Source organism: Amyelois transitella, chromosome 29 (genome assembly GCF_032362555.1).
Source record: "Amyelois transitella isolate CPQ chromosome 29, ilAmyTran1.1, whole genome shotgun sequence".
NCBI classification, from domain to species: domain Eukaryota; kingdom Metazoa; phylum Arthropoda; class Insecta; order Lepidoptera; family Pyralidae; genus Amyelois; species Amyelois transitella.
The window spans coordinates 4,505,072-4,526,386 of record NC_083532.1 but is presented as its reverse complement, the minus strand read 5'-3'; the positions used below and the strand labels follow the sequence as shown (position 1 = coordinate 4,526,386).

At 36.2% G+C, this 21,315-nt stretch overlaps 1 protein-coding gene across 3 annotated transcripts; it reads left to right on the top strand.

The window, feature by feature from the left end:
* The first annotated feature begins 9,072 nt into the window (after positions 1-9,072).
* LOC106138579 (uncharacterized) lies at positions 9,073-20,924 on the top strand. Of its 3 annotated transcripts, none has more exons than XM_060952757.1 (10): positions 9,073-9,256; positions 10,060-10,135; positions 10,589-10,638; positions 11,416-11,540; positions 14,912-15,021; positions 16,848-16,963; positions 17,890-17,945; positions 19,064-19,235; positions 19,955-20,099; positions 20,328-20,922. In XM_060952757.1, the coding sequence occupies exons 2-10, from the start codon at positions 10,069-10,071 to the stop codon at positions 20,474-20,476; spliced, it is 990 nt and encodes a 329-aa protein (XP_060808740.1). In that variant the 5' UTR covers positions 9,073-9,256; positions 10,060-10,068; the 3' UTR covers positions 20,477-20,922. The 3 variants fall into 3 exon arrangements, with proteins under 3 accessions (XP_060808740.1, XP_060808742.1, XP_060808741.1); XM_060952759.1 differs by lacking the exon at positions 9,073-9,256 and adding an exon at positions 9,324-9,444 and having other exon boundaries at positions 20,328-20,924; XM_060952758.1 differs by lacking the exon at positions 9,073-9,256 and adding an exon at positions 9,351-9,506 and having other exon boundaries at positions 20,328-20,924.
* Positions 20,925-21,315: the final 391 nt, after the last annotated feature.

Genomic DNA, 21,315 nt, shown 5'->3' with positions numbered 1-21,315 from the left:
TCGGAAATACTAAACCTTAGTCTTATTCTTTTAGGCGATGAGCTGGCAACCCGTCACTATTAGAATCTCAATTCTATCTTAAAGCCAAATAGTTGAAAATAGATGAACGTGGCCTATCAGTCTTTACAAGACTGTTAGCTCTGTCCACCCCGCAAGGGATATAGACGTGATTATATGTATGTATGTATGTAAATACTAAACCGACCATAAAAAATTGGGTAAAACTAGTTGCGGGTTTTACAAAAAATGTACCACGGACGAAACTGATGCGGGCCGCTAGTCTTTCTATAAATACTTGTTACTACTAGTTTAGCGTTAAATATGTTTTGTGAAAGAAAAGTAGTTTATGTTATCAACTCAATACAGCGTCTTAATTGTGAAATAATTGTTACAGTTTTAGGGTACAAAAGCAAGTTAAGTTGTTCTTTCAATTTTAGTTTACTTATGTTACACGTTAGTACTTGCATTCTAGCATCGCAGTTTACTTAGAGACAACTTACTTAGCCTTCAGTAAAGTTGTCAGTAGATGGCGTTATTGCATAAAAGTGGAAATTTGAAACAAAAATTTTATTAATTGATTGTAAACATATGAACTTCTTGTTATCTTTCTTATTATAAATGTATAAAAAATGAAAAGAATCTTGGCCTAGATAAAGTAAAATGATTTGATTTTTTTTTTTACAAAAAGGAGTCAATTCTACCACAGCGGTGCTGTATGCAGTCATTATCAAGTTCAAGCATTCGTCATTCTAAAGTGTCGCGGGTATCCAAATACAGTCTAGCAATTTCTTCTAGTCGACAGAATGGCAAATGTTGAAGTTTTGTTCTTATGCGACATGAATAAGGTCTAAAGTTGGGTGTGTGGTGCACTTGATTGTAGTGGCTGCACAGAACCACTGTACCGTGTGGCTACGGACTCCCTGTGCGAATCTGACGAAGTTAACTTTAAGTATTTACTGCACTGGAAACTCTGATAGCGCGATTCAGCCGTATAGTTTACTGAGAGAAACAGAGTCATCAAATTGAAAATTTATTTTGGGAAAGAACTCAAACTCGATGTATGTCAATACCAATGCCCTGCAGTCTTATTGAAACAACAAAAACTTTCTGCAAAGATTGCAAATAAAATTAATTTTTATTATTGAAATAATGAAAACTTAAAACTTTCTGCATTATAAGTAAGTATTATCAAAGCATATGAGTTTATCGATAAATGCATTAACTTCATGCACTCATACACAATAAGACATAACATGGGCTCTATTCACGAATTTTTATAGGGCAAATGTTAAATTTTTTTATTTCTCTTATTCCGCAAAACTACTAACCTGAAAGATGAAGAGAGAGAATTTAAAAAGAGGGTAGTCAGTACGATACCGTGGCAACAAAAAAAAAAAGATTTCATAGGTACATTGACAAGAAAATGGTTACAGTTATTCCAAATTTGAATTTACTTAACTTTAATCAAACCAAAAAAAAAAAACATGCTTTCATATTGCGACCAATTTTAATGAATTGTATAGACAGCTTTAAAAAAAATCAAAATCCGTTTAATGTAGAGATCTGTATGTTGCGTCTCTGCATCGTGCTCATAAAAGGGGGGAATCTGGTTTCTTCAATGCAGACAGTTGTTAAGGGAGAGCACTGTTTTCTAAAGATTCGATGTACAAAGAGAAATCAAGATTATTCTATGTTGACAAAATTAATATTCTAATTCTCTTCATTATAATATTATATCGGCGGCCGTTTGGCACATTTGTCAGATTCTTGCCTCTGAATGAAAAGATCCTGGGTTCAATTCCAGGCCAGGTTATGATGGAAAACTTGTTCAGATTAGCCCGGGTCTCTAGTTTATGTCGTAACACCAGTTTCGAACTTACTTCGACGCTAACTCAATCTGTGTAATTTGTCAAAAATATTCTCTTTTGTATGTTTTTGTGTTTCGTCGATCATTAAACTATAAAAAGTGTACTTATACATACAAATAATCACGTCTATGTCTCTTGCGGTGTAAACAGAGCCAATAGCCTTGAAAAGACTGGCAGGCCACAATCAGCTGTTTGGCTTAATGATAGAATTGAGATTCAAATAGTGACAGGTTGCTAGCTCATCGCCTGAAAGAAGAATCACAAGTTTATAAGCCTTTCCCTTAGTCGCCTTTTACAACATCAGTGGGTACGAGATGGAGTGATCCTTTTCTTGTTTATTATTGGTGCTGGGAACTACACGGCACTGCACGGCAAGTCATAAAAAGTATAGCAATTGACATTTGGATTGGATTAAAATTAATTGAAGAAATGAATGAAGTCTTCTAGAATGCTAGCTGCTTATTTCATCCCGTCCCAGTCTCAATTAATATTTGTCAAATTTGTTTCTTTGATTGTTTTCTATTTACGCTTTGACCACGTCCATTGCTATTTTTCCTAACTGATCCCGATCTTTGTAGCTAAAAGCTGAAAATTATTAGCATTATTAATTAGAGCTTTAGACATACATATGTTATGTCGTGACACAGACATCCAATAATATCGCGTTTAAATAAATTGTCATAATATTTCTTTCTCCAAAGCTTAAGTAAATATAATCACTTCGCCTTAAGTTCAGCAGAGCAGAACATAATGCTGCTGGCGCGTTTTGCTTATTTCTGTTATTTTGTTCCGTTGCAATGCAGCCGCTGTCAGTTGGAGAGCTAGACCCGTATCAAATGCTTATCTTTCTTCGCAGACTACTTTAAATATGCCTCAGTGGAGCTCAGTAGTGTAATTTTTAAACGCAACTATACCTATGAAGATTTTAATCTTCATACGTTTGTTATGGTTACTTTGAACTTGCCTTGTTATAACTTTACACTTGTATTACGTACTCTAAACTATCTATGCTAATATTATAAAGCTGAAGAGTTTGTTTGTAATATCTTTATTGCATAGAAATTTACACAGTAACAAGAAAATACTAAGTACATAGTTATAAAAGAAACAAATCACTTGCAATGGCGGACTTTTCCCTCTTTGTTTGTTTGTTTGAACGCGCTAATCCCAGGAACTTTTGGTTCGAATTGAAAAATTATTTTTGTGTACCATACCATTTATCGAGAAAGGCTTTAGGCTATTTAACATCACGCTGCAACTATTATAGCGAAGAAATAATGGAAAATGTGAAAAAAAAACGGGGAAAGCTATTCATCCTTGAGGGCTTCAATGATGCTCAAAATAACTATTCCATGCGGACGAAGTCGCGGGCACAGCTAGTAATATATATAGAGTCTCGTCTCTATCACTTGTTGGGTGGACAGAGCTAATAGTATCGAAAGACAGAAGGCTACAATCATCATGGTAACTAAACTAAACTAAGTGATTTATTTGAGATTCAAATAGTGACACTTTGCTAGCCCATCGCATAAAAGAACAACAAAATTATTAAGTGGCTTTTTGTTAAAAAAAATGAGGATAAACAGAAATGCCACCATGAAAACCTAGCTCTCATATAAAATAAATCTTTTTCATATGTTTATTAGTAGTTCTGTGGTATAAAGTCAACAGGTAGAGCCATAGAATTAATTTCATTACTATTAGGTATAGACTAAATTAAATTCGATACAATGTCGTTATCAAACCAATTCAGAATAATGGACGTAAAGGGCATAAAAAAAATTCAATTATTTCAGACAACAAAGATCCATATACAATTTTCAATAAAATCAAATAGACAAAATTAAATCAATATCAAATTAAAAATCAAATCGCAATCAAAATTTAAAATCAAAATCAAAATGATAGTCATGATAGGCCACATTCAGCTGTTAAGCTTAGTGATAGAAATATAAATCTTTATGGTCGATCTTAAAAAAGGAGCAGAATTCATTTTCCACCTTGCGTATGTGACTTGCAAATAAATGAATACTATTAATAATACTCTTCACGGCACAATAAAACATTACATTAGTAGGTCGGTGTTAAGATTGGAATCATAATTTTAGGAAGTATGGTCATTAAATAAATATATATGTGACAAATTACACAGACTGAGTTAGCCTCGAAGTAAGTTCGAGACTTGTGTTACGAGATACTAACTCGAAGATACTATATTTTATAATAAATTCTTGTATAGATGCACATCCAAGACCCAGGCCAATCAGAAAAGTTCTTTTCTCATCATGCCCTGGCCGGGATTCGAACCCGGGACCACCGGTGTCACAGAGAAGCGTACTACCGCTGCGCCACAGAGGCCGGCCATCTATAATTGGAATCATAATTTTAGGAAGTAAGGTCATTCTTGACATCATGCCAAAAGAACATGCTGCATTCCGCAAATCCATTTTTTTCATATTTGTACAAATTTTTATGTACGTATTTTATTTTATAAGATTTAAATCAAAATTCAAATTCGAAATTTTTATTCATTATTATAGGATACTTCATATTGCTTAATAATTGTCAAAACGTTTGGTTTGACAACATTGGTTGACGTCAAATAAATAACTTAAAACTTAGTTTATTGCCGCTTCCAAGGCTGATGTAAGTCCTACAAAAAGCATTACACTATCTGATGGCCACAGGAATACGCAGTTAATGCATATAGTGAAATAGTTGCATCTTGTGTCCTGTGAGCTATGTGTGCCGTGTGGCACCAATAGGAAAAAGAACAGGATCACTCCATCTCTTTCCCCGTGGATGTAGTAAAAGGCGACTAGGGGATAGGCTTATAAACTTGAGATTCTTCTTTTAGGCGACAGGCTAGCAACCTGTCGTTATTTGAATCGCAATATTCTTTCATTAAGCCAAACAGCTGAACGTCGCCTATCAGTCTTTTTAAGACTGTCGGCTCTGTTTACCCCGCAAGGGATATAGACGTGATTATATGTATGTATGGATGACCTAGGTGCGTGAGACGGTATGGCTAATGGTGACGTCAGAATTGCCTGGTTGAGTTGAGACTACTGCGCTTGCCCGCTCGCCCACTCCATCGCCTCATTCGAGAGGTCTATGCGAGACGGCACACTCAATAGTTTAAGTCGAGTACATAATTGCTTGAAATAAAATGATACTGATAACTATCAGTATTAAGATACGTAATTGACTTTACTTACTAATGCGGAAAAAATGCAACGCGGTTTATTTATTTATTTAAAAATTTATTGCACAAAAATTGCACCTGTATACCATTGGGTTAACAAAGAACCTTAACATTATTTTGTTTCTCGTATTGATTGGAGATAAGTGCCTCCTCTTAATTTTGATAATGTGGTAATTCCTTTTAGTGACAAGGTAAAAAATTTGGGTTTAATATTCGACAAAACTTTGTCATGGTCGCATCATATTAATGACGTGAGCAGGAAAATGTTCTTAGCATTCAGCTCGCTTAGAAGGTTACGTAATTTCCTACCTATTGATACTAAAATTGCGCTGACACAATCTCTTCTTCTCCCTCTCCTTGATTACGCTGATACTGCTTATCTCGACGTCACTGAGGAACAGTTAAACAAACTCGAGCGTCTTCAAAATCTTTCTATACGTTTCATATTTGGGCTTCGCAAATATGATCACGTTTCTTCTTTCCGTTCGCAGCTGAAGTGGCTTCCTATCCGACTCCGTCGCAATTTGCATATTGTGACAATGCTCTATTCGGTCTTATTTAATCCGTTTTCTCCATCTTATTTAAAGGAGCGCTTCAATTTTTATAGCGATGCCCAAGGCGCCACCCGCAGTCTGCGTAGCACGGTTACCCTACGACTAAGACTACCGACATCCAACACCAATTTTTACTCCCACTCTTTTACTGTACAAGCTGTCCGTCTATGGAATGCTCTTCCTGTCGATATCAGGAAAGCCCAGACTATTAATAGTTTCAAAAATCTCGTTAGGTCTCACTATCTTTCTACTCTATCCTAAGTATATGTTATTATTATGTTTTTATCTGTATTTATGCGTATTTGTATGTATTTATATGTATTATATATAGATATATATTATGTATGTATTTTATTATGTTCAAACATTTATTTATCTTGCTCTGCGCCAACGCCAATCTCCTGTTTGATTTCCTTCCACCCAAAGGTTGACTGGAAGAGATTGCTTTAGCGATAAGTCCGCCTTTGTACCATCTATATCTGCTTTGAGTTGTTTTGTATGTTTTACTCTTATGGTGCAATAAAGAGTTTTATCTATCTAACCTTTGTGTGGGTGATAATAAATAAAGGATAATAAACATACTTACTAATTTTTATATATCTATATATATATATAAAATTTACATACAGAGATTGTTTACTCTCATGAATGAGTCAAATTTTATGACCCGTATAATTAAATTGACTTATCATCTCTACTCCTTAATAAGCATCATGCAATGAAGAATTACAATGCAGTATAATACTACAACAATGTAATTTATTACCGAATCAACAACTCCAGTACACAATAATTTTGCATCACGTCTCGAACCCTTCATACAATTTTTATTGTACATGAATTTTATAAAAACTTGTTTCACAATTGCTTTCGTTCGCATAAAGCCGTCCACATTATTGCTTTCCATTCGAGTTCCCCTGCGTCACGCCAACAACCAATAGGAGCGTCCGGACTGAATCTCGCTTTTAATGTTTTCTCGTCTCGTTGTATAAATACAAATCGCTGGAATTGTGTACTGGGGAGTCCCTAACTACACGGTGAGCCGGTACTGGCGGGAGGCCGGTCTAAACTCCCGCCCGTATTTGTCGTCTTTAAGCCGTCACGTATGATTTAAACATTTGATTTGAAAGTTAAACAAACATGTTCTGATGAGATCTTCAACCAAGATACACAATACCGCTGTAGTCAATTGACTCTCTTTTTGAATTTTTAAGAACGAACATAATTTTTACAGATATACAAGGAGAGTGTGGAGGGAAAGGTCGGAGTGGGAAGACCTAGACGAACGTATCTTGATCAAATTAAGGACGTCCTGGTAAAGGGTCAGGTCAAAAGTACCCGAAACCGCCGAGCTTGTATGAAGAGAGTTATGAATGTGGACGAAGCGAAAGAAGTATGCAGAGATCGTGGCAAGTGGAAAGAGGTAGTCTCTGCCTACCCCTCCGGGAAAGAGGCGTGATTTTATGTATGTAACAAAATTTTTTTTTGTTTTAATTCTTTTGTGCTTTATTTTTTTTAATTGTGATTAAGTATTATAATTCCTAAACTAAATAATAATAAATCTACCTTATTTAAAAAAAAAACCTAAACTACAAATTAAAAAAAAATGTTATTTACTTTTGGACCCCTTGGTCCCATCACACAAGCAAATTATTAATTACAATTTAACATTATTTTTAATGTAAAATTGTTAACTAATATCTCGTAATTAATTTTTTTTATATAGGTATCTCTCAATTCTATCATAAAGCCAAATAGCTGAACGTGGTCATTCAGTCTTTTGCAAGACTGTTGGCTCTGTCAATCCCGCAAGGGATATAGACGTGACCATATGTATGTATGTATATTTTTTTATAATAATTTGTTTAACGCCTTTTTGAATCTAGATCTAGATTGGTCTATATCCTTAAACGGAGTAGACAGAGTCAATAATCATAAGATTCAAAGCATTCGTTTACCTGGATGACTTAATGAGATTAAGGGCTATTAAATATTAATAGTTCGTCGCCTAAGAAACCCAAGTTTATAAGTCTCTACGTTGTGTGACTTTTCTATCTGCGCGGGAAGCATTGGTCCAGCATGGAAACTTGCACTAGATAATTCCGTTTTTCCCTTAGTCGCCTTTTACACACTAGTAAAAAATAGAGTGGAGAATCCTATTCTTAAGAACTGTGAACCACATGGCTAGGAATAGTTAATGTCGTTTTAAGTTTTTATATAATGTCTTATTATGTATGCTAATTTTACTCCATCTAATAAACAAACGTTAATTTCGTAGCGTTAGCGTGAGTAATGTTCATTAAAGTTCTGCCTTCTTAGGTAGGTACTTCACTTTGCACGTCTAAATTCCACACGAGGTAGACAGAGCCAACAGTCTTTATTTTTTGACTAATTACAATATTTAATTGGATTTTTACCACTTGTTGACGTGTTCAATAAAATATGATGATTCATTAGTAATGAGCTGTCTCGACTCTACAATACTTTTGTTATAATTTATACGTACACCTAATTCTGTATATCAATGTTTATGCGAAATAAAAAACAGTAGATAGATATGTAGGCTATATTCATCAAAGGTGTTATTAAAATTTTCTTCTATAAATTATAATAAAAAAATTTATGTAACATTCTAAAATTTTGCAAAAGGAAGTCAAATTAGCTACTAAGCGTGTGGTTGAGACCGAAGTCTCTCTTTATCATTTTCTTGACATATTTGACATTATTTTACCATATATGATTGCTTACGCGTCAACATATCTGATGGCAAGGAATTAGAGCGGCTCCCTGCCAGCACCGCCCTACGTAGTAGCCACGGACCTCCCGCCTGCTAATCTATCAGCCGTTCTTTTATATCAAGCAAACGTGAAAACTTTGATATCGCGTTTTAGAATACAATTTTCATGAATTTATTACAATCAAACTGCGCTATTTAATCAAGTTTCGATGTAATAAATCTCAGCAGAATCATTTTTTCTTTATAGTTGAAATTTTATTTACAGTGAAATTGTAATCTATTTAAAGAATAACACGGTTTTCTTATTTTGTAAGTCGTTTACGGCGTTTACCTAAGAGCGAAAGAGACAACGTTATGCATAATTTTATTAGGAACTACTTTGTTACAGACTTTCATAATGTTTGTAGCTCGGTTGAAATTCGCGTGGCTGGCTCTACATTTTAGTGATTATTAGAGGGAGACAGAGTTAGTGTAGATTATGTGTGTTAGAAAGAGAACCCGATAATCACATACACTGGTACATCTTTTTCTGTATCAAACTTGTATGATGATTTAAATTTATATATTAAAAAAGTAATTACGGGAAAAAACATTATTAAATAAAATATATATGTTTTATGAATAATTTATTTACATTTTAATGTGGCTGAGTCTGGGTTGTGGTTGTGGGGTATTTTATTGTTTCTGGCAACATTTTTGTTACTTTGGTTGGTACAATACATGAATGAGAATGAACTACAAAAAAAGAAATCGTCTCTCAAGATTTCATAGAAATTAATAGTTCAACAATTCTGTGTGATAACATCTGAATCGTCATTTATATTTGAACCATTCTACTTAAATTGAAACTATTTGTCAGTGTTTATACAAAAGTTATTGTTGCCATTAAATCGTGAGTATTGTTGCAATAATAAAATTGAATATATCACGGATTAAATAGAAACACTCGCTATAATGGTGTTGCAAGAAAAATGGACAAAATATATTTTGACGTTTTGTTTTGTGTTTGTTTACGAAATATTTACTGCATTCGAATTTCTCAAATATTGTGATATCTTTAAATGACCACGACTCAAAATGGCAAGTGGTCATTGTAGTTACCATAATGTAATTTACCAACATAACCTATGCAAATTTTTACAGTGAGTAAATATTACAGGCATTTCACTAGCAGAATATTTTTAGAGCTTTATTTACCTGCGTTCCCATGAGAATTTGTGTACCTGGGTTAATTTTGTAGGTTATGTGAGAGTCCTATGAAAATTTGGTCTACCCCGCAAGGAATATATATATGGTATATACGTGACAAATTACACAGATTGAGTTAACCTCGAAGTAAGTTCGAAACTTGTGTTACGAGATACTGACTCAACGATACTATATTTTATAATAAATACGTATATAGATGCACATCCAAGACCCAGGCCAATCAGAGAAAGTTCGTTTCTCATCATGCCCCCGCCGGGATTCGAACCCGGGACCTCCGGTGACACAGACAAGCGCACTACCGCTGCGCCACAGAGGCCGTCAATATAGATGTGACTATATGTATATATGTATAAATAAAGAAATATAAGTAAACAAAATTGATATATATTGTAAATAATTAATTGAATTATGTATTATGAATCTCATACTATTTTTATCGCATATTGTAATCATTGGTCTTACCAATAAAATAAAATATAATTTCAGCACTAAATCATGTCTGACGAAGAAGGCTCTGTGCAGGTGGCCACCGACTCGCTGCTCACAACGGAATTCAGAGATGGTGAGATATAAGAAAAAATTTTTTTTAAAATATGTTTCCTCTGTTTTAATCTGTATAATATAATATGAAATAACTATAACATGCTATGTTTTACTATAAAATGAGCAATATATATATAACAAGGGATGTAGACATCCTACTAACATTATAAATGTGAAAGTCTGTGAGTATGTCAGTATGGATGTTTGTTATGCTTTCACGCAAAAACTACTGAACTGATGACAATTAAATTTGGTATGTTGGTAGCTGAAGACCCCAGAATAACATATATGCTATTTTTATTCCGGAGTTCCCGCGGGTTTATAGGGTTTCCATTCCGATGAAGTCGAGGGCGGCCTCTTGTAAATAATCATGATGTGGGTGTAATATCAAGATCAGAACAGTGGTTTATGAGTTACTTCCGCATTCACAATATTAGTAGGCGATTTTAAAACTATATAATTCTTTTTACAGGACAATTACAAATTGTGGAAATGTCACGCAGCAATTATAGACAGGGCCAGGTGAGTTTTATTGTTATTTTTAATTTTGTTTATTTGCCGTGTGGTTCCCGGCACCAATACAAAAAAGAATAGGACCACTCCATCACTTTCCCATGGATGTAAAGGCGACTGAGGGATAGGCTTACAAACTTGGCATTCTTTTTAGGTGATGTGCCAGCAACCTGTCACTATTTGAATCTCAATTCTATCATTAAGCCAAACAGCTGAACGTGGCCTCTTAGCCTTTGATTACTGTTGGCACTGTTTACCCCGCAAGGGATATAGAGGTGATTATGTGTATGTATGTATAGATAAGAAATTGTGCAGTGATCGTGGCAAGTGGAAAGATGTAGTCACTGCCTACCCCTCTGGGAAAGAGGCGTGATTTTATGTATGTATCAATAGTGGTCTATCAATAGGCAACACTACATACATATATATGGTCACGACTCACAACTATATCCCTTGCGGGGTACACAGAGCCAACAGTGTTGAAAAGACTGAATGGCCACGTACAACTATTTGGCTTAATGATAGAATTGAGATTCAAATAGTGACAGGTTGCTAGCCCATCGCCTCAAAAGAATCTAAACAACACTAACATATTTAACTCTACATTTATGCACATGCCATACCGCTCCAAAATTAATCTCTCCTCTCATGGGTCTACTGGAAGAGATTTCTTTTGAAATAAGTAGCACCTTTGTACTAGTATTACTGTTATAAATGCTTCTGTATATAATTTTGTGTACATAAATAAATAAATAAATAAAATAAATACCATTCACCTTGTTTCAGTCAACGGAAACTCAGATCCTTCCGGATTTGGACACGGACGAGATCCCGGAGACCAGATACGTGCAAGTGCTCAACTCGGACAAGTCCGTTGTTCAGCTGGACCTGCTCAATATGACTTTAGTCAGGTCAGTATGTTGGTAATTTAAGTTTGTTTGTTTGTTTGTGAATACTTTATTGTTGTGCACAACAAATTTTTTAGTAGTAACATAAAAAGATCTGCCGTGTGGTTCCCGGCATCAATACAAAAAAAGAATAGGACCACTCCATCTCTCTCTCATGGATGTCGTAAAAGGCGACTGAGGGATAGGCTTACAACTTGGGATTCTTCTTTTAGGCGATGGGCTAGCACCCTGTCACTATTTCAATCTCAATTCTATCATTAAGCCAAATAGCTGAATGTGGCCATTCAGTCTTTTCAAGACTGTTGGCTCTGTCTACCCCGCAAGGGATATAAACGTGACCATATGAATGAATGAATGAATACATAAAAAGACATCCTACTATACAGTAAAATCTCTTTATTCGCGGGGTATACGTTCCATAAATATGCCGCGAATACAGAAACCGTGAATACAGAATGGTAATTTATATGGGTTTATGGGGATACGTTCCTAGATACTCTCCAAGGCGTAAACGATCAAGCATAATTCTATTTTCACTTTAAGCGGTAACACAGATTTTTTTTGTGTAGAAACGCGTTTCTCAATTTTTTTAGTTGACATTATTAATTACGAAGAACGAAGAGAGCAGTAGAGACGTGTTACTCGAGCACAATTATTGTAACGAATGTGAAAGATAAAACAAAAAAATAGGCAAAGCGCCTTTTACCAAATAACGGATCATCAACATTTAAAAATATACTTTATTTTTTCAGAAATAAGGTGGCTTTCTTCTGTTTGTTTACATTTTCAAAAACGCCAACCGCGGTGTTTAAGGCAAATGCGACAAAGGCGGCTTAGGTCAAAGTGCTCGGTGGTACCATTTGACGGCACTTGCAAAAGATATTGCCTTAAACACCTACTGGAATTTTGTATGAAATTTTAGATCCGCGAATAAAGAAATTTTTTGCCGCGAATAAAGAAATTGGGTTGCATTTTTTTAAACCGCGAATAGTGAAAACGCGAATGACGGAAGCGCGAATAGGGAGCTTTTACTGTACTTACTTATACTATTATAAAGGCGAAAGTTTGTATGGATGTTTGTTACTCATTCACGCAAAAACTACTGAACCGATTACCATGAAATTTGGTATGTAGGTAGCTGAAGACCCAGAATAACACATAGGCTACTTTTTATCCCAGAGTTCCCGCGGGATTGATAGGGTTTCCATGCGGACGAAGTCGCGGGCGGCCTCTAGTTAAAAATAACTATGTACTCAAGGGCGGATTTAATTTTATTTCTTACTTCTACTCTTAATACATACAGTATGTGCCGTGTGTTTTCCGGCACTTTTAGAATAGGATAAATAAATATATACGGGACAAATTACACTGATGGAGTTATCCTCGAAGCAAGTTCGAGACTTGCGTTACGAGATACTAACTGAACGATACTATATTTTATAATAAATAACTTAAACTTATAAACATAAACATCCAAGACCCAGGCCAATCAGAGAAAGCTCTTGTCTCATCAAGCCTGGAGTAAATAAAGGCGACTAAGGGATAAGCTTATATACTTGCGATTCTTCTTTTAAGCGATGGGCTAGCAACCTGTCACTGAATCTTCGTAAAGCCATACAGCTGAATGTGGCCTATCAGTCTTTTCAAGACTGTTGGCTCTGTCTACCCCGCACGGGATATAGACGTGATCATATGTATGTATGTATGTTCAGCAAGTAAGTTCACAAGGATGGCATTGTTTAAGATACTAAGTTTATCGCATTGGTTATCGCATATATGAATAAATATATGTATATGTATTCAAATTCAAAATTATTATTCATTATTATTATTATAGGATACTTCATATCGCTTAATAATTGTCAAAGCGTATGGTTTAACAACATTGGTTGACGTCAAATAAAATTACTTAAAACTTAGTTTACTGCCGCTTCCGAGGCGTCAGTGCAGAAGAAGCGGCAACAAACTGCACTGCAGCATTTTCTTCAACAACGTCATTTTCACAATAGGGATGTGGACTGTACTCAAATAAGTATAAAATTTTACCACGAAAAGGTATGACATCACGCGTTTTGATTGGTGTTCATTGTCACGTGACTTGAGGGTGAAATTTGATTACATTTTATTAAATAAAAAAATAATCCCTTGTTTATTGAGGAAAATATTGTGTTTTTTATTATTTTTACTTTTCTATAGTAAAAATAATAAAAAACACAATATTTTCCTATAGTAAAAATAATAAAAAACACAATATTTTCCTCAATAAACAAGGGATTATTTTTTTATTTAATAAAATGTAATCAAATATTTCACCCTCAAGTCACGTGACAATGAACACCAATCAAAACGCGTGATGTCACGCGTTGCAATACAAGAATTTTCGCTGTCAAGTATTATGGTGTTTGTTGATATTTGGATCATATTATTACCGTGATTTCCGTTCGATTATCTTTTTGAATAAATTTTGCTTTCCCATAATGGAAAGTGGATATATTAAGGCAGATAGTTCAAATTTGCCAAGAATTGATTGCTTTACGGTGGCTAATTTCTTCGCAACAAATAGTAACTTCTGCTCTGCTGAATTTAGAAATGTGAAGACATCCATGTAAGTAATATACTCAAGATACATTATTATAGCAATAGTAGGTATTTTTAAATTATAAGGTAAAAACGAAATAATATGATTTTGCCATATCATTGGCCAACTATAATGAAAGAACGAAACATTGTTTACATTATTTCTAACCTAAAAATTCGAGTTTTCGTCTTTGAAAACTTGAAGAGAAAAATTATTTTAATATGTACAAGTAAATGTAACAAATATTATCAAACTTACATCAAAATGATTCTCACAGAAATACATTTTACTTTGTGTAGACACAAGTGCCGGATCCCGACGGGCTAATTGAAGCCACTTTTTCCGCATCGTTTTTGTACGTGGAACGTGAATAAACAGTTTTCAGATGTTTTAATAGTTGTACTTTTACACTGCGACATTGCACAATATTTATAAAATTTTGAATTCATATTATCACACAACTACGAAATAACTATTACATACATACAACTTCGACAATATTTTATAACGCGTGACGTCACAGCGGCCGTTTGACAGGTATCCGCGTTTTGGCGCGATATTTTAAATGGAATTTTAAATAAATTATTTTAAAGGAATTACTTGAAATAAAAAAATAATAATAAATAGTTTGGGTTATATTTGGTACTTATGCATGGTTTTAAACACTTTCCCAAAAATAGTCCACATCCCTATTATCGAAACTTGCAGTAGAATGTGGACAATACATTGTTCAGATTGTTCGAATTGTTGTTAGAAGTGGGACTTTGGATTTTTATTTTTTCTTCTCACGTTTCAGATGTGAGGACGGCCCTGACACGACCTACAAGCTGGTCGCAAACGCCGACACAGGGAGCGAGGTCACCCAGGACACTGTAGCGTGTGTACTGCAGTCTAGCGATCAGGAGGGTATGACAGAGTCTCGATTAATTTATCATTTACTAGCGACCCGCCCCGGCTTCGCACACGGTTGCAAAATTATAAATGTTATCTTATCTTATACTAGCTGTGCCCGCGACTTCGTCCGCGTGGAATAATTATTTTGGGCATCATACTTATTTTTGCAAACATCCTCCTCGGCTTTCCCGTAGGAAATCCGGGATAAAATGTAGCCTATAGCCTTCCTCGATAAATAGACTATCTAACAGTGAAAGAATTATTCAAATCGGTTCAGAAGTTTCTGAGATTAGCGCGTTTAAACAAACAAACAAACAAAACAAACTCTTCAGCTTTATAATATTAGTATAGATAATATAAAAATGAATCGCTAAATGTGTTGGTAAGCGCATAACTCAAGAACGCCTGGACCAATTTGGCCAATTCTTTTTTTTTAATATTCGTCGAAGTTCAAGGATGGTTTTTACGCCGAAAAAATACCAAATAATTGCCTGAAAAACCTTAAAAACAGTCGTTTTCTTTATCCCATACAAACGTTTTCTAACTAATGCGTACAGTCAATTTGAGCTTTAAACCTTCCTCTTGAATCACTCTACCTGTTACAAAAAAAAAACCGCATCAAAATCCGTTGCGTAATTTTTAAGATTTAAGCATACAGACAAACAGGCTAAAATGGTGACTTTGTTTTATACTATGTAGTGATTTTTTTATAATCACGTCTCATATCCCTTGCGAGGTGGACAGAGCCGGCAGTCTTAATAAGAGGGTTTTTCGTAAATTCCACGGGATTTACATACATACATATGGTCACGTCTACATCCCTTGCGGGGTAGACAGAGCCGAACAGTCTTGATGAGACTGGTAGGCCACGTTCAGCTGTTTGGCTCAATGATAGAATTGAGATTCAAATAGTGACAGGTTGCTAACCCATCGCCTAAAAGAAGAATCCCAAGTTTATAAGCCTACCCTATAACTGCAAAAGTTCAGTAAATTGAGATTATGTGCTCGGCTTATTGTCTCTTGAATACATTGAACGAGCTAATATTTTGATACTAGCTGTGTCCGCGACCGCGACTCCGCCCGCGTGGAATAGTTATTTTGAGCATCATTGAAGCCCTCAAGGGTGAATAATTCTCCCCGTTTTTTTTTTCAAATTCTCCATTATTCCTTCGCTCCTTATAGTTGCAGCGTGATGTTATATAGCCTAAAGCCTTTCTCGATAAATGGTCTATTCAACGCAAAAAGAATTTTTCAATTCGAACCAGAAGTTCCTGATATTAGCTCGTTCAAATGAAGAAACAAACTCTTCAGCTTTATAATTTTAGTATAATAATAATAAGGGAACGGGTTTTGGAAGGAGAACAACATAACATCAACTTCTCCAAAGGGCCTCTACGTGTTGCATTCATATCCCCACGCAAGCCTCTCAAAAATCCGGGGTGTATGTATAGACCCGTGAAATCCAAGAGGATAAACATAATAATAATAATAAATTTATTTATTCAAGTGACCATTGACTCATTTTTGTTAGTAACAATACACTTATCCTAAGTTAGTAAGTAATAAGTATAGGTCAGAGAGTGTCTTGTTAAAAAGGCACTTGCAATATGTATGTACTAGAGGCCGCCCGCGACTTCGTCCGCATGGAAACCCTATCAATCCCGCGGGAACTCTGGGATAAAAAGTAGCCTATGTGTTATTCTGGGTATTCAGCTACCTGCATACCAAATTTCATGGTAATCGGTTCAGTAGTTTTTGCGTGAAAGAGTAACAAACATCCATACAAACTTTCGCCTTTATAATAGTAGTAGGATGTATGTCTATTAATTGTTACCCAGATCCTGAAAACCAAGAAACGTTCGTGGTGATGGACGGCCAGCAGGGCCCTCTGCTGTTCCTGCAGTCTGGTGCAGAGGACACCGTTCAGGTCAAACGGGAGGAGCTGCCCGTTAGAGTGAGTATAAATATATACGGGACAAATTACACAGATCGAGTTAGCCTCGAAGTAAGTTCGAGACTTGTGTTACGAGATACTAACTCAACGATACTATATTTTATAATAAATACTTATATAGATAAACATCCAAGACCCAGGCCAATTAGAAAAAGTTCGTTTCTCATCATGCCCTGGCCGGGATTCGAACACGGGACCTCCGGTGTCACAGACAAGCGCACTACCGCTGCGCCACAGAGGCCGTCAAGTAAGTGACATGATTATAATCACGTCCTTGTCCCTTGCGGGGTAGACAGAGCTGACAGTCTTGACTGCCCGTTAGAGTGAGTGCATACATACATAATTGTTATCAGGTATTTATCTATAGACTTATAAACTTGAAATTCTCCTTTTAGGCGATGGGCTAGCAACCCGTCACTATTAGAATCTCAATTCTATCTTAAAGCCAAATAGCTGAACGTAGCCTATCAGTCTACAAGACTGTTAGCTCTGTCTACCCCGCAAGGGATATAGACGTAATTATATGTATGTATGTATGTATTTATCCATTGCGGGGTAGACAGAGCTGACAGTCTTGACTGCCCGTTAGGGTGAGTGAGCCAACATACATAATTGTTATCAGGTATTTATCCCTTGCGGGGTAGACGGAGGTGACAGTCTCGAAAAGACTGTCCTGGTAAAGGGTCAGGTCAAGAGTACCCGAAACCGCCGAGCTTGCAGGAAGAGAGTTATGAATGTGGATGAAGCGAAGGAAGTATGCAGAGATCGTGGCAAGTGGAAAGAGGTAGTCTCTGCCTACCGCTCCGGGAAAGAGGCGTGATTTTATGTATGTATGTATGTATGAACATTCAAGACTCAGGGCAATTAGAAAATATTAGTTTCTCATCATTCGTTTGTTTAATATTTTGTTTGTTTTTTTGTTTCAGAATGAAAAGCTCAGTCCTGCAGATATATTAGAAAGAGCGAAAGCTTTGAAGAGAAGGTAAGATGATTTCTTTATTTTCTAAATTTACAGTTTTTTTCTCAATCGCGAATTTGTATGGATCTGCATCACTACATAGTATAAAACAAAGTCGCTATTTTAGTCTGTTTGTCTGTATGCTTCAATCTTTAAAATTACGCAACGGATTTTGATGCGGTTTTTTGTAACAGGTAGAGTGATTCAAGAGGAAGGTTTTTATGTATAATAAAATTTATAATTTTGCACCCGTGCGAAGCCGGGGCGGGTCGCTAGTTAGGCTATATAACATCACGCTGCAACTATGAGGAGCAAATAAATTAATAAAAAATGTGAAAAAAAAAACGGGGAAAATTATTCATCCTTGAGGGCTTCAATGATGCCCAAAAATAACTATTCCACGCGGACGAAGTCGCGGGAACGGCTAGTTTATAAATAAAATAAAAGTAAATGTGAAAAAAAACGGGAAAATTATTCATCCTTGACGGCTTCAATGATGCCCAAAAATAACTGTTCCACGCGGACGAAGTCGCGGGCACAGCTAATTTATTAATAAAATAAAAGAAAATGTGAAAAAAAACGGGGAAAATTATTCATCCTTGAGGGCTTCAATGATGCCCAAAAATAACTGTTCCACGCGGACGAAGTCGCGGGCACAGCGTGTTTATTAATATTTCTTTTTCACTTAACATGCTCAGACATGTCATGCCTGGTATTAATTGCGAGCAAGTGCTGACGCGATGAAATTTTCAAATAACGTATTGATAGCATTATACGTCACTAACTGTAGGGCATTCACGAACAATTCTGCAAAAGTGTTCCGAAATGATGACTTTTGCAAAGTTATAGATATACATATCGATTTTTAATGGCCGAGACGTTTAAATGAGTATGTCTTTGTAACAAGTCCGGTGGTGAATATTACGACACTTCTTTCCCATGGATGACGTAAAAGTCGACTGAGAAATAGGCTTATAAACTTTAGATTCTTCTTTTAAGCGACGGGCTAGCAACCTGTCATTTTATATGAATCTCAATTCAATCAGTAAGCCAAACTGGTTAACTATCAGTAATTTTAAGACTGTTGGCTCTGTCCACCCCGCATTATATGTATGTATTGATTGGTTGACAATTTGTTACAGTGCTGAATTAACTCAAACTACGAATCTGTCTAAGAAACATGGGCGGAAGAGGAAAGCGGAATTTCCACCGCCGCACGAGTTGCTCGCTTCGCCCAATTTCAAACTGTTCCTATACTCGTGCAAGATGTGTCATTTCAAATGTAACGCCGTCAAAGAAATGACCGCGCACAAGGTGAGTGCAAATATTCATTCGTTCATTCATTCGTTCGTTCGTGCCGTGTGGTTCCCGGCATAGATAAAAAAAAATGAATAGGACCACTCCCCATCTGTTTTCCATGGATGTCGTGGTGATTAAGGGGTAGGGATTGTAAACTTGAGATTCCTCTTGTAGGCGATGGGCTAGCAAACTATTTGAATCTCAATTACATCATAAAAACTATACAGATGAACCTGGATTGGGCGTTTCAGTTTTTTGAAAGATTGTCGGCTCCGCCTACCCCGTAAGGGAACACGTGATATGTATGTATGTATTTGAACCTTAAATTCCATCATTGAAGCCCCATGCAAAAGCTAGTGGTTATTATGGAATTTCTACTATCATTAAGTATGATTCCGATTTGTATAGGATAAACAGCGAAAAGCGACAGAACATACAAAAAAACACGCCTCTTTCCCAGAGGGGTAGGTAGAGAATTCTTCCCACTTGTCATGCTCATGAGCCCTGAATAATTTCGCTTCATCCGCATTCATAGCTCCTTCTTTGTAAGAAGTCGGCAGTTTTTTTTTTTTTTTTTATTGACAAATTACACTGATTGAGTTAGCCCCGTAGTAAATTCGAGACTTGCGTTACGAGATACTAACTCAACGATACTATATTTTATAATACATCCAAGACCCAGCCCAATCAGAAAAAGTTATTGATATTATACAAAGCTAATTGTGCCCTCACAGGCAGAGGAGCACTCGTCGGGCGCCCGAGTTCGCGCCGGTAGGGCCGGAGCGCCGCTACAATGCGCCAAGTGCCCGTACAAGGCGAACACACACTCACAGCTCATGAAACATGTGCAGGAGAGACATCTACACAAACAGACCGACAGTAAGTATCTCTTAAAATCTAAGAAATTGACAAGTTATAAATCCGTCTCGAAGGACCATATTGGAAATCCGGCTCGCGCGAAGGACCATAAGAAATCCGGCCCGAAGGACCATGTACGGAATATTTTTTGTACTTTAGTTCATCTAATTATACATTACCATACAGCTGAACAAGACGTTTTAAATCTTTTCAAGGCGGTTGGCTAATAAAATATAATTTTTATTACAGCGGTGGTATCAATTAGCGGTTTGGATAGCAAGGAAGTGGACGAGGCTCATGTGTTAGTCTGCGGAGCGTGCGGTTTCGAGTGTTCCACAAAAATGGAGTTCAAGAAACATATTAAAGATGAACACGGAGCGAATGCCGTCAGCATTTGAATTGCTAAAGAGATGAATAAATCGAAATCTTTTTTTTTAGACATTGGAATAACATGATATGTTAAAATTTATACAGTTTTAAGATGGATGGAAGTCACAGACAACAGCTTAGTGTGTCATCAAAGTATTTTAGCTTTCACATAAAAATTTTAAATCGAATTTGTGATAGGAAATTTTCGAAACCTGGAATTTACAGCAGCAATGCTTTTTCGGGAATGAAATACATGAAGAAGAAGAATTATTTATAGAAGAGTCTGTCTTCATCATCTTAGCTTTAGTCACGGTCACATCCTCACCACTCTGGAGAGGAGCCCGGGGTGCGCCTTTGACCATGGACCCTGGATTGGGTGAGTCAGGTTTTTACACGAAGCGATTCCCGTCTGACTTCCGCAAACTTTGGAAATTACATACATACATATGATCACGTCTATATCCCTAGAGGGGTAGACAGAGCCACAAGTCTTGAAAAGACTAATAGGCCACGCTCAGCTGTTTAATGATAGAATTGAGATTCATATGGTGACAGGTTGCTAGCTCATCGCCTAAAAGTAGAATTCCAAGTTTATAAGCCTTTCCCTTTGGAACCTTAACATTGGACTGTGGTTGAAAAGCATAAATTGGAATTATACATTATTTTGATAGCTATAACTAATGCTCTGACGAGGAAAAACCTCGTGTGAATAAAAATCAGCACATTCAGGCAACTGGATGTGTTAATATGTTCCAATGTGTTAGGTTCCCCTGCAAAAGTTGCGGAGGTCAGACGGGAGTCGTTTCGTGTAAAAATCCTACTTCAGGACTTTAAAACACACTTTTAAAGGCGCACTCAGGGCTACTAG